Source organism: Schistocerca piceifrons, chromosome 2 (genome assembly GCF_021461385.2).
Source record: "Schistocerca piceifrons isolate TAMUIC-IGC-003096 chromosome 2, iqSchPice1.1, whole genome shotgun sequence".
NCBI lineage: Eukaryota > Metazoa > Arthropoda > Insecta > Orthoptera > Acrididae > Schistocerca > Schistocerca piceifrons.
In genome coordinates, this window is record NC_060139.1 from 813,673,588 (window position 1) to 813,691,361 (window position 17,774).

A 17,774-nucleotide genomic window follows, 5' to 3' on the forward strand; every position below is an offset into this window, starting at 1 on the left:
TCTTTTACTACCAAAGGGCTCTCATTAGGGGGGTCCATTTCTGGGGTGTTACACTACACCTTCCAGCTACTTCTCTACATTGTCGCCCCTCCGACTTAGACGCCTTTTGTAGCATCGTACCAACTTTCCAATACCCTCGTCGTAGAAGGCGGCCTCTTGTGCTTTCCGACAATTTTCTGCACTGTACTGGAGCTGGTTGTCTGCGCCAAAAATGTTGACTTCGTAACCAGAAGTTCATACAAGTAGAGATTTAAATCAGACGGAGCCAAGTCCGGGCTGTAGTTGGGTGACTAAATACTTCCCATCGGAAACGCTATAGAGGAGTCCCCACTGTACTCTGCAGTGTGCGGCCGAGAACTGTCATGAAGGAGGAAATGCATGACAGTTACACTGTGCTGGTGTTCCATGAAATCAGACGAAAACTCTAGGCAGGCAGCCATAATTTTCAGGATACAAAATTTTTTACGCGTTTTTACGCTCTCACTGTGCACTAGTCCGCAGCTCGTGGTCTAGCGGCCAGCGTTGCTACCTCTGAATCACGGGGTCCCGGGATCGATTCCCGACCGGGTTGGGGATTTTCTCTGCCCGTGGACTGGGTGTTGGTGTTGTCCTTATCATTTCATCATCATACTCATCATTCGTGACAATGGCTGGATTGGACAGCGAAAACAACTGGATTGTGAAAAAATTAGGGCTTTGTACAGGTGCTGATGACCGAGGAGTTGAGCGCCCCACAAACCAAACATCATCATCATCACTGTGCACTCAGAACTGAGAAGAATGGCGTGACGCTATCTGCGTGCGTACTAGATACACTGCCGCAGCACATGTGTACAAAACTTCATTGGGTTTTCACTGTGGATGCATTTCACGACCGATCGTCCCTTACTTTCCGAATAGCCTTCGTGTTTACGAAACTTCTATAGTATGTCTCCAGACTCATAAATTTTACACACGAACTTAAATAGTCGCTAGGTTACCACTTACTCCAATGAGCCAGTTAGAGACATTTTTATTCTAAAACCTTATACGTGTTACGTGACATAGGCGACCTCTAAGGATCAGTCGCAAATAGCCTGAACCGACAATTAGCCTTGACTGTGAAGGGAAGACGTCCTTCCATGTCTCGCGCGCGCAGGGTTAGCAGATACTTAAGGCTCAAATTTAATCTAGTGGTCCGAGAAGGTTGCTATATTCTGCTCTCAAGAATCTTGCAGAGAAACACCTGACTAACCAGTTGCAGCGGAAGTGCTACACGCGTTAACTTTTACGCTGACTGATTACTTCCTTCTCTAGAAGCATTAACCAGTGTTACCAGTGTCTGGACATATTTAAGAGCAGCAAAACCTTTTACTTTATTTTGAGACTCGTTCATTTATCTTTTGGTCACGTATATGTGCGGCGGATATGGAACTAGCAGCTGCCTCGAAATATCTCAGGGGCACGCGCTTCGTTATGAACTTTCCAGTGAAAAACATTTTGTTCTCCTTCTTCTTACGCTGCTGCGTGACATCCCTTGCTAGAATAAGTATGTCTTTGTCTGCAGTCGTTGTGATAAATGAGAGTGCTCTACTTATTTGTAATCTGTTATTTTTTCAGACAGTGGTGCGGCTTATCAGATAAAAGCGCTCAAGTAGCTGTCTCCTTATTTTATTTCCGGGATGAAACGTAAAGCTACAAATACAATTTGTTTAAATAATGTCTCATTTTATTGATCAGTTTATTGATAATGACAAGTTAGGACCTTCAGGTCCTGTCTTACATCCAGACAGTCTTCCTCATTCTACATGTTTTACATTAGTTTCATAACGACACGACGTTTCAGATATATCTGCATTTTTATAAGGATGCTACACTTAGAAATAATTATAACAGAAATAATAGAAAACAATGGTACCTCAGTAGAAAAATGCAGAGATTATATTAGTTCATGAAAAGTAGAACGACAAAGACGTATTACAGTGAGACAGATTCAGAATGAGGATGCCGGCAGCAGTGAACGTGTGAGAATTTGTGCGAGAAGGTAGGAGAGAACACTAACAATGGACCTGTTATCTGGATCTGTCAAATAAATATTGAAGGCGTAAATAAAATGTCAAGTCTAGCAGCAGATTTGATAAAAATACAACAACAAGTTTGACACTATACGGAAAACTAGTGCTGAAAATCAAAATAAAATAAATCAGGGAAAAACTCCTGGTTTTTACCTAGTAGTACTTACGGAATTGAAACTTACGTACGATCGTCAGTTAAGAATGAATGTCTAAGCCCCATGTCGGATCTCAATGACATCCACAATGTTACACTAAAAATTGACGAACTGATAGTAACTGATATAAACAAACATCCCACTATCTCCTGGCCTCCACATCATCCAGCCAAGCATCTTGGAGATTTTAACAGGCCCCATACTCATTGGAAGTATGATAGAAATGATGAAAACAGTGAAAATCTCAGTTGAGTAGAAGCCAATAACTTATATTTGGTGTTTTTGATGCAAAGAATAGAGGAACTTTTGTGTCAGCAGCAAGCAGACAGGCGTATAATCCCGATCTACGCTTAGTATTACAATACTTCTCACACAGGGACAGATACTCCATTCGTATCATCATTTCCACGATCCACGACCTAGGTGGAACTTAAGAAAAGCAAAGTTGGATGTATTTGGTAAAAATGTGGACTACCGTCTTCGATGGGTTTGCTCAAAAAACAAAACTGTGAGAGGCTTGTTGGAGCCATGATAAGTGGTGCAAATAAGGCAGCCCCAAGACACTGCCGCAAGCAATACATCCCAGGTTGTGAGGAATTAATGAGAAACAGTATGACGAATTTCCAACGGATAGCTCACTTCATAACCTCGATACAAACAGACGTACTAGGTGGATAGAAGCTTTTGAGTCGCTGAAATAAATTAAAATAAGAGACAACACCCATATTTTAACACAAACACAAACCGAAATTTTCAGTATAGAAAATAGGACTGAGCTACAAAAAGCACACAGACTTGTGTGGAATCACTGCAGCTAAAGAAGTACCTCCATTGACGCGAAATTAAGACACTGTAATACAGTGCCAGAGGCCTTTTTACGTTTCAGAAGGAACAGAAGTCAAGGAGAGAACGAAAATCAAACTAAAAACAAGAGAGGGAGAAACTGAGCAAGATCTATGGGCTGATTCAGAAACAGGGGATCTGGATAAAGAGACCGACAAAAGAACTGTACGAACAGACAGAGACTGTTACAAACACCATCAGGGGAAGGACGTTCCAAGTTCCACTGACACATATACAGGAAAACCGAAGACAGACTGATTAAGAAGATTTTTAACAGAGTGATGACTAATACACTGAAAATCAAATGGGCAAAGGAAACCGAGGAGTATCTCAAGAACTAAACATCTCCACAGGCGATGTGCTAGGCAGGAAAAAAATGCAGGGAAAAAACCACAAAACAGAAATAACAGTAAACGCCCACAGAGAAGAAAACAGAAAAGAAGCGAGCAGAAGAGAGGGAGAAGAAATAGGAGTAAATATCTAAGAGGATTTTGGGAAGAAATAAGAAGCAAGCAGAAAAAGAAGACCATGAAAATAATTGTGATTTAGTTTCCTCCTTAAGGGGGAATTATAGATAGTAGTAGCACTAATAATAATAATAATAATAATAGTATGGTATGATCAAGACAGAATCGCATACAGATTTATGTCTCCGACTGATGCGTATCTCCGTTACTTGCCGAGAAATTCTCACTTTCTGAATGATTTTCGCATTAAAATTTCATGTCTCACAGACGCGAGTGAAATGTGGTGATACACACTGATCGCACTCTTCTCTCTCTGAGTTTGCCCCTTTGTTTATTTATTTTGTAGTTCATCCAGTCGTTGTATTCGCCGTATCCTAAATACAGATACTCGTAAACTCTATGATTCATTATTAATTTTACCCATTGTCTCTTATCGCTGATAATTATTAGACCTATTGTACCGTCAGATTTTCTCATAATTATTAGACCTATTGTACCTTCAGGCTTACTGTATTAGACTTTTCCTTTGTGAGAAAGTGGGTAGGCATATAGCAGCAGACTTTCCAGTTTTTAGACGTCTGAGATGTATTTCGCTATACCCTATTCATAATTTGAAACTTTGTTTTGAATCTGTCAACAGTGACCAATATCCCGAGTAAAAGTGGATAACTGTAGTGACAGTCTACTTTTGCTCTATGTATATATCCAGACGCAGAGACAGTATTGATCTGCTTAGACTGAATTTTATTCGGGATGAGCTTCTGTAGTCCTCCTTTGGAAGTACGGGGATTCGACTCCCAGTACACAGACGTCTAGTGAAGAAAGTTCTGGAACAGACGTAAGTCTCGTGAGAGCAAGTGAACAGGCGTTTGAGTGAATAAATGACGTCGTCAGTGCTCAGTCGTCAAAATGATGCCCGTGGAGAAAGGTCGCGAAGTACTGCCGTCGGTGGTATCGTAATGTAATCGTGTATCTAGGCAACATGCAAGACATTCTGACCCGATGTGTTGCATAAGTCTTGAAGCTCCTTAGACGGATGAGTGATTGTAGAATAAGACAGTCACTATAATGCGAAGCACATTGTATATGCTCCCCAGTTTTAATGCGAGATTTTTCGTTGGAATGCCATTTGGAAGTTTGTTAAACTGAAAGCAAATTATGGAACTTTCTTTCTTCTGTCTTTGGATCTCGCCCCCGACGTCATGCAGCGTCCCACTTACGCCAACAGTCGGAACCACCGCACTCTTAAACCGTCCTCACACTCAACGCCAGACTTGATTTACATTGTGACTGGTGCATGCGCAGACACGAGCTGGCGCATCAGACAGAACGTAATTCTAAGCGTGATTTGCTACCACAGGGCACTCCAACGGCAGCTACGGCTATAACTCACGAGCAGACCGTACAGTTTGTTTACGAAAACACATGCGCTTATTACTGCTTCGTTAGCTCTAATAAAACAGACATTCTGTAGCACGACGACCTTCACACTTATCTTGAAAGTCCAATGGGTTGAGGCTGGGGCTCTGGGAACACCAGTCCATTTAAGGAATATTACTTGTTAACATACCGTTGACTCACTGGCGCTCCTTAATGCCAGCGTTCATTGACATGTTGATAAAAACAGTCATCACCTCCAAACTGCTCCTTTACTGTACGCAGTATACAATGTTGTAAAATGAGTTCACATCGTTCCGCATTTATGGTTTTCTTAAGGGAGATGAAGGGATACGACCTATCCCCTAAAAGACACTCTCATTCTGTAACATCACTTCCTCTGTACTTTACTGTTGGCACTATACGTAATGGTAGGAAAAGTTCGCCACACATTCGCGAACCCAAACAAATGGTTCAAAAGGCTCTGAGCACTATGGGACTTAACTGCTGTGGTCATCAGTCCCCTAGAACCCAGAACTACTTAAACCTAACTAACCTGAGGAAATCACACACATCCATGCCCGAGGCAGGATTCGAACCTGCGACCGTAGCGGTCGCGCTGTTCCAGACTGTAGCGCCTAGAACCGCGAACCCAATCCTTCCATTTGGTTGTCACGGGGTATAACGTGGTTCATCACTCCAAACCACTCCTTTCCAATCATCCACGGTCCAGTTGCGTCGCTCTTTGACCACTTCAAGGGCCGCTCAGCGCTGACTACCGAAATATGATCTATGAGAATCTGTTAGACCACTACACAGCCACTATGGTAGCTGCTCTGCTCGTAGCAATTTGGAACTCGAGAGTGATTCCTCTCTCTGATTCAATGTGTTTTATTTTTGTTATTATTTTTTTACAACCAATTTTCTCGGTGTACGACGATTGTAAGAGGTCCATGACTAAGGAATTTATTGCTAGTGCACCCGAGCAGTTGTAACTTCGATGGATTGCTCACGCGCTGCCTGTGATATGTAAGCTACAGTAGAATCGCAGACCAGAGAGCTGTGTCGGCAGCAGTAGTAGTAGTAGTAGCTCGCAGTCGGGCGGTTGGGTCAGGTCGTGGAGAAAGATGGCGGTGCCTGAGCGATGTAGTATAAGGCAAAAGCAAAAATGTTATTGTTCTTTATTGCCGCGCGCATATGTTAATTGCTACAACTGATTTTTGTACTATTGTTGTATCAAAGTCCCATGTAAATGTTTTCAAAAATATCTTTCAATAATAATGTTTCTTATAAAAATAACTTTTGACAGTCACTCATCTGAATTTAAAGTTTTTACTAATTTCTCCTATCCATAGTCGTGCCGATTATGGTAAGCAAAATCAGTTGCTTTTCATACATAACAAAATCTAGTGGCAAGAATTGCACTGGGAAGTGCCAGAAAAATTTCTTATAGGAGCACATATATGCGTTATCCGGTAAGAATTTTCAAATGGAATCGCAGGCAGCGCTTGAGCAATCTATCGAAGTTATATCTGCTCGAGTGCGCTAGCAATAAATACCTCAGTCATGGACCTCTTGCACGGTCTCTGTCCATCAGTACATGAGGTCTACCTGTTCTTTATTCGGCTGTGAATATTCCTTTGTGTTTCCGTTTCACAGTCACATCACCACCAGCAGTCGACTGCAAGCGCTGGAATGTGCCTGATGGATTTGCACTCAGGTGACATTCAGTGACTAGTTCACGTTCGAAGTTATTGTACTTTGCTGACCGACCCGTAATCTGCTGTTACTGCTTCTCTGCTGGCAATGCTCCCCGACTCCTTTAAACCGGCGGACTTGTCTCTCATGACATACAGCGGACTTGTCTCTCATGACATGCAGTAGTCAGTTACATAGAAGAGTCCGGATTTCTTTGAACTGACGTATTGCACATAAATAAAAACAAAGAGATGTACCTGAGTTAGATTACACTATTGACGGCGAACTACTGGCAACAGTAACTACTGTAAAATAGCAAGGAGCATCTATCTAGAGCGACCTAAAGTGCAATGACCACACAAAACAAAGCCAGGCTGAACATTCGTCGGTAGAACCTAATGGAATTATACAGTGAAGAGCCAAAGAAACTGGTACACCTGCCTAATATCGTATAGGGCCCTCCGAGCACGCAGAAGTGCCACAACACGACATGGCATGGATTCGATTAATGTCCGAAGTAGTGCTGGAGGGAAGTGACACCATGAATCCTGCAGGGATGTCCATAAAACCCAAGTCTACGAGCTGGCGGAGATCTCTTCTGAACAGCACGTTGCGAGACATCCCGCATATGCTCAATAATGTTCATGTCTGGGGAGACTGGTGGCCAGCGGAAATGTTTAAACTCAGAAGAGTGTTCCTGGAACCACGTTGTAACAATTCTGGACATGTGTGTGTCCCATTGTCCTGCAGCAATTGTGAAAATGCGCAATGGACGTGAATAGCTGCAGATGACCAGACAGGATACTTACGTACGAGTCACCTGTAATAGTCGTATCTAGACGTATCAGAGGTCCCACACGACTCCAGCTGTTCACGGTCCACACCACTGACAGGGAGTAGAATTGTCGTCAGTGATGACCATCGCTTCGAACTGAGCCCGGATGACCAGTGCAGATGTCTGGAGAATCCCCAGACAACGGCGGGATACCAGCCTGGCTGTCTGTCGCCCACAATACGGCCGAATAACCAGGAGTAATCATCAGGGGGTGGCATTGTAGGATACTTTTGGTTGTCACCCGTGGCCCCATTGCAGCACAGCGGTACGTCGACGATATTCTACGCACTGTTTTGTTGCCCTTTATGGCAAGCCATCCTGGGCTTACATTTCAGTTAGATAATGTCCGTCCGCATAGGCGAGAGTTTCTACTGCTTGTCTTCACGATGGCCATTCCTGCCTTGGCCGACAAGGTCGCCACATTACTCCACATTTGAGAACGATTGGAGAATTATGGACAGGGCTCTCTAACCAGGAGACTTGCTGAATTTGTGAAACTCTTTTTCTTGAATAAATCATCAAATTTTTCTGAACATCACATCTACCAGTTTGCATCCCATTTTGATCCCATTTAGTTAATTCCTTCGTGGTGCGCCGTTTTTTTTCTCTTAAGAGCGTATAAATCCTGAAGGAACGATTCATTAACGCCTACCAGCACATCTGTGACAAGTATGGAGTTTTTCAGAAAGTGCGTGATTCCCTTAAACGTTGAGCATAAGCATGCCTTACTATGAACGGACGCCATGTCGAGCACCTTCTTTAGCGATGTCTCAGATATGAAGGCCGTATCTGATAGCAAGCAGATTACATCGGAAGCTCAGCTGTTTCAAAGAATCGAAATGATTTGCTCTCATGTTTTTACTCATTTCTTAACAGCTTTCTGTAGGTTGTTGACAATCGCAAAGAGCTTGCAGTGGAAGAGATGTTAATGACCTTGCCGAGGTGGCTACACCGAAGTTAAGCAACATAAGGCGTGGCCAGCACTTTCATGGGTGACAGTCCGGGTAAGCCGCGTGTTGTTTACAATTTTCCCTTTCCCTTTACGGCCGAGGTACAGGAGAGAATGAGGTGTAACTTTTTGCGCCGATTTCCTACTTTAAACTCCATACCTCTCCGCAGTGTCTCCCGAAGTGAGGGCATGCGGCACTGGTAACAGTGAACTGTCTGTTGAATGAGGACGTAAAGCTCGGCGACCCTCTTGGTGCTCTTCGAGAGGATTAGGTTACGTGAGGTACCAACACAGCACTACACTATATACACATCATTAGTGACCTACACGTAGCAGATCCGCTTACACACACACGGCTCTTATACTACTCGAAATATAGGTGCCTGCGGGTGCGGAGACTAGGTGGCTGAACCTGCTTGTTGTTGCTTCAGGGTGCAAAACAACTGAGGTAATAAGCGCCCATACTTCAAATGGTCAGTTATCGATTGAATCTGAAGTCGATAATACTCAGAACCTAATCGGCTGGAATAGAGGGATAGCTATAAACGATCACTTCCACTTTGACAGGTTGAATAGATAATCAACTGCGGAGTGGTACTTACGAAAACCACATAGTGCATTTGTTAGGAAATTCTTAGACTCAAGCCACCATACTAGCGACCATTCGTGAGACCTTCCATCGCCTTGCAGACACTGCTGGAAAATATTTCAGTGGCTTCACGACAACGTCTGGGAATCGCGCCATCCGTCCAGACGCGGTTATATGTACGAAGGAGAAAGTGCTCGCCGTGAAAAGACAGCTGCTGCTACATCCGAATGTGAATATCGTTAAGTCCTGGAGCAGAGGATCGTAAGGAGGTGAGAGAATGTTCGAGCTCCCTCATAGTAAAAAGGGCATTGTAGCATTCGCCATCCTGAGAGGGGAAATATCTCCCGAGCCTCCTCTCGTTTCCCAGGTAGCAATGGTAATGGGCGGAGTTGATTTCTGAAAAGTATCGTCCCAAGGTGTTGGAAATATCGGCAGGGTCCACAATGACATCGTTCGCTGCAGTCAGACGAGGAATCGAGAGATGTAGTGTTTTCAGAAATCCGACGTAGGCTACCCCAAACAGAAGTGGAAGTAAACCGGTTGAATTAGTAAGAGATCGGCTACCCCAAACAGAAGAGGAAGTAAGTCGGTTGAATTAGTAAGAGATCGAACTAGCTTTTCTGCTATATGTGATAATGCGTCGACAGTTTTTCACGCAACTGTAACGGATACAGTTCTGCTTTGTGGGATGGCGTTCAAAGACACGAAGAGCACATCTCCACGCGTGAACCGCGTCGCGGCACTGAAATGGTTCAAATGGCTCTGAGCACTACGGAACACAACTTCTGAGGTCGTCAGTCCCCTAGAAATTAGAACTACGTAAACCTAACTAACCTAAGGACATCACACACATCCATGCCTGAGGCAGGATCCGAACCTGCGACCGTAGCGGTCGCGCGGTTCCAGACTGTAGCGCCTAGAACCGCTCCCCCACTGCGACCGGCTCGGGGCATTCCTCAGTCCATCAGAGAACAGGGACGCGTAGCAGTTGGGAAGAGGTTCGAGCGATGGAACACACTACGGCGGTAAGGACCGTATTTGTAAGGTACCGTACTCTACCTGATCACTGCTGTTGATCGTCGATGGTTGCCAGCGATGGGTAGAGCCTACCGACGTGAGTGGTCTGTCGGCTTGCTCATAGTCGAACCACCTTTCCTCACGCGTAATTCCCCGAACTGTGCGCAAGACCTACTTTCTGAGGTCGTGCAGCCATTCATGCCGTACTTTAACTTTAGTAGATCAGATTCGTTTCTCAGTAGCGAAGGTGTTAAAGTTCTGATCTCTTACGGAGAATTTTACAGCGTTTTTACTGGACCTTGTTTTGGTCCATACTACGCCCACCTCTCAAAATACGAAATATATACCACCTAAATCTAGAACTTATTGCCTCACCTAATGCTTTACCTCTTGTCTTATTTCGGTGTTAAAGGATTTTTTCAGTATCTTGTTTCAACTGAGTGATATTTTTAAGCATAATTTTTATCCTTCCATGCTTATTTCTGAATGTTCCCTTCCATATCTTTTAAATTACACACAGAATAGTGAGTAACGTTAATTAAATGAAAACTCGAGTTATCGGGTTGAAAGTTTTATTGAGCTGGACAAATTTGCACACGCAGTGAGTCGGTGGAGAACCGCGCTTGCCAGGGTCCGCGGCTAGTCCGCCTTCGCCTTCTGCACCAGCCCGCCGGCGTCCTGGCCGCCCCCGGCGTTCGCCGCGCCGCCGTCCGCCGTCTTGCTGGCCAGCGACGCCGCCTCCGACCAGTCGTCTTCACTGGCGCAGCGCCGACGCCTCCTGCTGCGTCTCCTTCTCCTGGGTGGGCAGCAGGGCGGGCAGCAGATGGGACGGCGACGGCGGCGGCGCCTGCACGACCTGCCGAATGTCGACAGTGCGTCGGTCACAAATTCTGCCGAGAGGTTGCGCCCGAGAGGTTGCGCCCGAAAGTCGCTACGTCATCGAGTCTCCGCCAACTTACCTGCGCCTCCTGCGCCTGCAGCTGCGGCGGCGCCTGCGACAGCTGCGGCGGCGTCGCCTCCGGCAGCTGCGGCGACGCCTGCGGCAGCTACGGCGGCGGCGTCTCCGGCAGCTGCGGCGACGCCTGCGGCAGCTCCTGCGTCGCCTCCTGCAGGCCAGCTCGTCTGCCTTCAGCCGGTAGCGCCCGGCTCGGCAAACCAGGGTGCCCGTCTTGATGCCTCTCTTCAGAGCCATCACCAGCCGGGCCTTATCCACCTGTCGACAGATCAACACTCAGCAACTGCTCAGTATCTCAATCGCACATCTCGTTTCCCCCGAATCCACCGACTCACTTCATCCTTCTCGGGCGACCCGCTGTTGAGGCGATCGAGGATCTGCTTGGCGGAGCATCCGCGCGAGCTGCGCATCTCTCGGACCGCCTCGACGACGCGAGTCAGCAGACGGCGACGACGGCCGGACGCCGTCTCACCTGTCCCCTGTTCTGGCGGAGGCATCGTTGGCAAGAGGTGGCTCCTCGGGTCGCAAGCTCCGCTGGGGCGACAACCTCCCTGCTCTGGACGGTGATGGCCTGGACTGTCGCTGGGATACGTGCCGCCCTCTTTTATTTATACTTTCTCGACAATGGAATACGGAGTTTCCACAGAAACATCTGCTGATGTCGTAACAGCTGCTCTGTTGACTGGCTTTGTTGTCTGCCACGTATGCTTCACTTCAGTTTTTACTGACGTACACATGGAGTTTTATTATGGCATCAAGTGGTGTGGAAGAACGTTTGAGGCAATGCGATAGCATTCGGAAGACCTCATATTGGGAGGCAGCAGGCTGTTCTCTACAGCCATGTCTCATTTTACTTTTATGCACTAGATCGTCGGTCACGATAATTTTCTTTTTATTTCTTACTTCATTCGATATATCAACGCGAATGACCACAGGATGAACATACTGGCGACTTAGATTAACGAATCCTTGCTTCTCTCTCTCATTACACAATCAAACTTACTACAGTCATTACCTACATTTTATTAGCACCTGAACTCTGCTTTGGGGAGACAAATACGTGATGAAGTTCTGCTCGCAAGCGTCTTGGAAAGTCCTTCAGTGTCCATTTCAATGCCGAAGCTCTGCAGTAGAGTGTGCACTGATATGAAACTTACTGGTAGAGTAAAACTGTGTGCCGGGTCGATACTCGAAGTCTGGAACTAAGCCTTTTGTGAGCATGTGCTCTACGGGCAGAGCTACCCAAGCACGACTCAAGCCCCGTCCTAACAGATTTACTTCCACCAGTACCTCGTCTCCTGCCTTCCAAGCTTCACAGAACTGCTCCTGCGAAATTTACGAGACTAGCACTCCTGGAAGAGAGGGCATGGCGGAGACATGGCTTAGCAGCAGCCTAGGGGATGTTTCCAGCGGAGTGTTCGCTGATATGAAACTTCCAGGAGAACTTCTGTGAAGTTTGGAAGATAGGAGGTGAAATTCTGACGGAAATGAAGTTTTGGAGACGGGCCGTGAGTCGTGCTTGGGTAGCTCACTCGGTAGCAAGGCAAAGGTACCGATTGCGAGTCTCGGTCCGGCAAACAGTTTTAATCTGCTAGGAAGCTTCATACCCTTTGTGGTAGTCAATAGCAGGCCGGAGTGGCCGAGCGGCTCTAGGCGCTGCAGTCTGGAACCGCGCGACCGCTACGGTCGCAGGTTCGAATCCTGACTCGGGCATGGATGTGTGTGATGTCCTTAGGTTAGTTAGGTTTAAGTAGTTATAAGTTCTAGGGGACTGATGACCTCAGAAGTTGAGTCCCATAGTGCTCAGAACCATTTGAACCATTTGAACTACCTAGTGAAAGTAGAGTGTGGAAGGTTGTGTTAGTGATCCCCCCTGTCTCTCGCACGTGTCAGATAATCCGACGACGAGCAATTTGCCTACTTGTCCTAACCGAATCTTACAATCATGTTTCGTAACAACCTTTCAGTCCGTCGAATCTAGCCCACTTCGGTTTGTCTCTGATTTTCTCCCTGTTTTATTTTTGTGGTGTCACCGCCAGACACCACACTTGCTAGGTGGTAGCCGCGGTCCGCTAGTATACGTCGGACCCGCGTGTCGACACTATCAGTGATTGCAGACCGAGCGCCGCCACACGGCAGGTCTATAGAGACTTCCTAGCACTCGCCCCAGTTGTACAGCCGACTTTGCTAGCGATGGTTCACTGACAAATTACGCTCTCATTTGCCGAGACGATAGTTAGCATAGCCTTCAGCTACGTCATTTGCTACGACCTAGCAAGGCGCCATTATCATTTGCTATTTATCTTGTGATGCATGTATTGTCAGACCGATGTTCACCAATTATGGATTAAAGTTAAGTATTCCAGAAGCTACGTACCTTTTTTGCTAGTACAATTACTTTACCTGTTCCAGACCTCACGCCAGCCTGCGTGAGCTTAAACGCGTGCCTTTCGGCTTCCTCCAAACCCCGTGGATTGGCTCCTGCCAATTCATAACAATTTTCGCTCTTACTTTGTTTGTTTTATACAGCTGTGATTGTCCACTTTTGAATATTCAAGAGGAATTCTATGTTACGTCAATCACCTTCAGTGAAATGACGGAATTTTCCAGCGATAGCACGCTGGGGCGACCCAAATGTTATTCATTTTTATCCTTTTTGTTCTTTATTCCTTTTGTTATTCAAGTTTAAAATGTATCCAGTATCAATGCGTTTTCAATGATCATTTCCCTTGTATCAGCGTTAGTAAATTACATTTTTGCCTAATATCATTTAATAAGTGGAAGTTTCATTTTCACAAATATTGATGACGGGTTATCTCAGCCACAAGCTCATGTGTTATGGCCACAGTGATGCAGTAGGGGTGTTATCCACTGCGCAAACAGTGAACAGTCACATAGTAATCTAAGCTTCATGGGGACACGTTTCTCTAGATCTGGTGTGGCAGAGACTAGCGCAGGTACCTTGTGCTTCCACGAGATACCTCGTAGGGAAGCTGACGTGTGGAAGGTTTCAGCCAGCATTGGGTGTAGTTTCACCACTCATTGACACACGCACACGCACACGCACACGCACACGCACACGCACACGCACACGCACACGCACACGCACACGCACACGCACACGCACACGCACACGCACACGCACACGCACACGCACACGCACACGCACACGCACACGCACACGCACACGCACACGCACACGCACACGCACACGCACACGCACACGCACACGCACACACACACACACAAGCGTCGGTCTCTCATAATATCGCTGTGCGATCATTTAAATTAATTCGTGCACTCTCTCCATAAATCAGTCCGATGCTGAAACTGAAGTCAAAGTAAAAAAAAGTTAAGCATTTAAAAATGATAGAATGTTGCCATTCTAGTACTTTATTCCTCCCTCACCCCTCGTCCCCCAACACACCATCTCCCGACCACCCTTAGACACCCACTCACCTACCCACGTAGACAAGAATGAAAGATACTGAAATAACCAGCATCAATACCGTAAGAAGTATTTTTCAGAACGAACAGTGCATCAGGTCCTGAATGGATTCCTATTAAATTTCACACTGGACACGCTCGAGAACTAGGTTCTTTCCTAGCTTAAATTTATTGACAACTATGGGGGAGCGTGTTGGTCGCCTGTTACAGAACTGTACATTACTAGTGGCTCAGCGACTGACTGGAGTCATGGTATGCAACATATTTTCGAATTACGGAGTATTCCGCTGTTGATGTCTCTCCAGTTACTGTTGCTCGAACAGCGATCTTTCGGACAACATAGCCATTAATCTGACTCTGATAGCATTCTGCTTCCGTTACAATTTGTAACTTAAATATATTCTTGTAAAGAGTTTTTCTTTTATTTCTAATATGTATTTTGTAATGATTTTTACGCACGTGGGGTTAATCATTTTATAAAAAACTAAAAAAAGATAGAAAAAAGAAAATGGATAAAGTCACTGCTAGTCGGCGCAGTCCTAGTCTTTGACGCTTTGATATCTTAGTTCGGTGAATGAAGCTCTTCCTTGCGCTAGTTTACAATATTTTTTTAACTAGAATGAATACTCATGTGGTTCTCGTAATGGATCTTGTCGCATAGCTTAGTGGTATGTACCAACTGGCATCAGTTATCTTTGTACCGTGGCACTGTTTTGCAACGTACAAAGAACTTATTATTTGGTTCCTGTTTTTAGGATGATTTGATAGTGAACATAGGATCGAAACTAGGCATCAAGAGATAAAGAAAATAAATTTTGCAACTTCGACGTTTTTCTGCAATTTATTGTATAATTTAATGACACTTGTACCTTGGAGACTCACGACTCTACCATGACGAAATGGTGTTAAGTTACCTCTTTCGAGACCCACAGTTGTTCTCTGTTAGGCTAATAGGCTATTCGACTCTGTACACATCAACGTTTCATAAATAAAATTCATCCTAAGGGAACATCTAATCAGGTTTGGACTGAATCAAAAATTTCCCAGCAGACAGAACGCAGGTCATACCATGGATGGTGAGTCACCTCGAGACATACAGCCCATGAAGGCCCAACGGTACCGACCGGCCGCCGTGTCATCTTCAGCGCACAGGAGTCACTGGATGCGGATATCGAGGGGCATATAGTCAGCACATCGCTCTCCCGGCCGTATGTCATTTTACGAGACCGGAGATGTTACTTTTCAATCAAGCAGCTTCTCAGTTTGCCTGACAAAGGCTGAATGCACCCCGCTTGCTAACAGCGCTCCTCAGACCGCTTGCCTTCGGTGATCTGACGGGAACCGGTGTCACCACTGCGGCAAGGCCGGTCCAGGCATACAGTGTGTAACGAAAAGATATGGAAGAACTCTCCGGAAACATTCCTCACACGTAGAGGAAGACAATGTTGTGTATGAATAAGGGTCCAGAGACGCTTTATTTCCATGCTAGAGGTTTATTTATACAACTCTTTAAAACATTGATAATCTACACTCCTGGAAATTGAAATATGAACACCGTGAATTCATTGTCCCAGGAAGGGGAAACTTTATTGACACATTCCTGGGGTCAGATACATCACATGATCACACTGACAGAACCACAGGCACATAGACACAGGCAACAGAGCATGCACAATGTCGGCACTAGTACAGTGTATATCCACCTTTCGCAGCAATGCAGGCTGCTATTCTCCCATGGAGACGATCGTAGAGATGCTGGATGTAGTCCTGTGGAACGGCTTGCCATGCCATTTCCACCTGGCGCCTCAGTTGGACCAGCGTTCGTGCTGGACGTGCAGACCGCGTGAGACGACGCTTCATCCAGTCCCAAACATGCTCAATGGGGGACAGATCCGGAGATCTTGCTGGCCAGGGTAGTTGACTTACACCTTCTAGAGCACGTTGGGTGGCACGGGATACATGCGGACGTGCATTGTCCTGTTGGAACAGCAAGTTCCCTTGCCGGTCTAGGAATGGTAGAACGATGGGTTCGATGACGGTTTGGATGTACCGTGCACTATTCAGTGTCCCCTCGACGATCACCAGTGGTGTACGGCCAGTGTAGGAGATCGCTCCCCACACCATGATGCCGGGTGTTGGCCATGTGTGCCTCGGTCGTATGCAGTCTTGATTGTGGCGCTCACCTGCACGGCGCCAAACACGCATACGACCATCATTGGCACCAAGGCAGAAGCGACTCTCATCGCTGAAGACGACACGTCTCCGTTCGTCCCTCCATTCACGCCTGTCGCGACACCACTGGAGGCGGGCTGCACGATGTTGGGGCGTGAGCGGAAGACGGCCTAACGGTGTGCGGGACCGTAGCCCAGCTTCATGGAGACGGTTGCGAATGGTCCTCGCCGATACCCCAGGAGCAACAGTGTCCCTAATTTGCTGGGAAGTGGCGGTGCGGTCCCCTACGGCACTGCGTAGGATCCTACGGTCTTGGCGTGCATCCGTGCGTCGCTGCGGTCCGGTCCCAGGTCGACGGGCACGTGCACCTTCCGCCGACCACTGGCGACAACATCGATGTACTGTGGAGACCTCACGCCCCACGTGTTGAGCAATTCGGCGGTACGTCCACCCGGCCTCCCGCATGCCCACTATACGCCCTCGCTCAAAGTCCGTCAACTGCACATACGGTTCACGTCCACGCTGTCGCGGCATGCTACCAGTGTTAAAGACTGCGATGGAGCTCCGTATGCCACGGCAAACTGGCTGACACTGACGGCGGCGGTGCACAAATGCTGCGCAGCTAGCGCCATTCGACGGCCAACACCGCGGTTCCTGGTGTGTCGGCTGTGCCGTGCGTGTGATCATTGCTTGTACAGCCCTCTCGCAGTGTCCGGAGCAAGTATGGTGGGTCTGACACACCGGTGTCAATGTGTTCTTTTTTCCATTTCCAGGAGTGTAATTTGGAACGAAATCACATCCGTTGACGGCACATTTGTATTAAAGTGAGGGTTGACACACACAGCTGAATGAACCATTTGCAGAAGTGTTCCCATTAACTGCAGGAAGAAGTTCCCCCTCCAGCTTGGGCTTAAACGCCCCATGCTCCGTAATAGGACGATCGATCAGTTGCTTCGAACGTCCCGCCGTCGGGGCACCGTCGTTATAGACAGCTCTTCCGATACAAACGTTGAGTGCCACGGCCATTGCCATCTGTTAATCCGTACAACAAATGAGCATCTCCTAACTTTGCATTTTAGTACATTCCATTGCACTGTACTGGAAACAGAGTGCATGCTGAACACTAAACAGTTGATGTTACCTGCTTGAAGTTATTGGAGCAATGAAGTTAGCCGTACGCCAACGCAACATTACCTTCGTTCACTTTCAGTAACAA

General features: G+C 46.5%; 1 protein-coding gene across 1 annotated transcript; it reads right to left on the reverse strand.

Moving 5' to 3' along the window:
* Window positions 1-10,623: 10,623 nt before the first annotated feature.
* LOC124775890 (splicing factor, arginine/serine-rich 19-like) lies at window positions 10,624-11,436 on the reverse strand. The gene is made up of 3 exons (XM_047250725.1): window positions 11,275-11,436; window positions 10,944-11,197; window positions 10,624-10,840 (listed from the first exon to the last, which is right to left on the reverse strand). Exons 1-3 carry the CDS (start codon window positions 11,434-11,436, stop codon window positions 10,624-10,626), a joined length of 633 nt encoding a protein of 210 aa, XP_047106681.1.
* Between the last annotated feature and the right edge of the window lie 6,338 nt (window positions 11,437-17,774).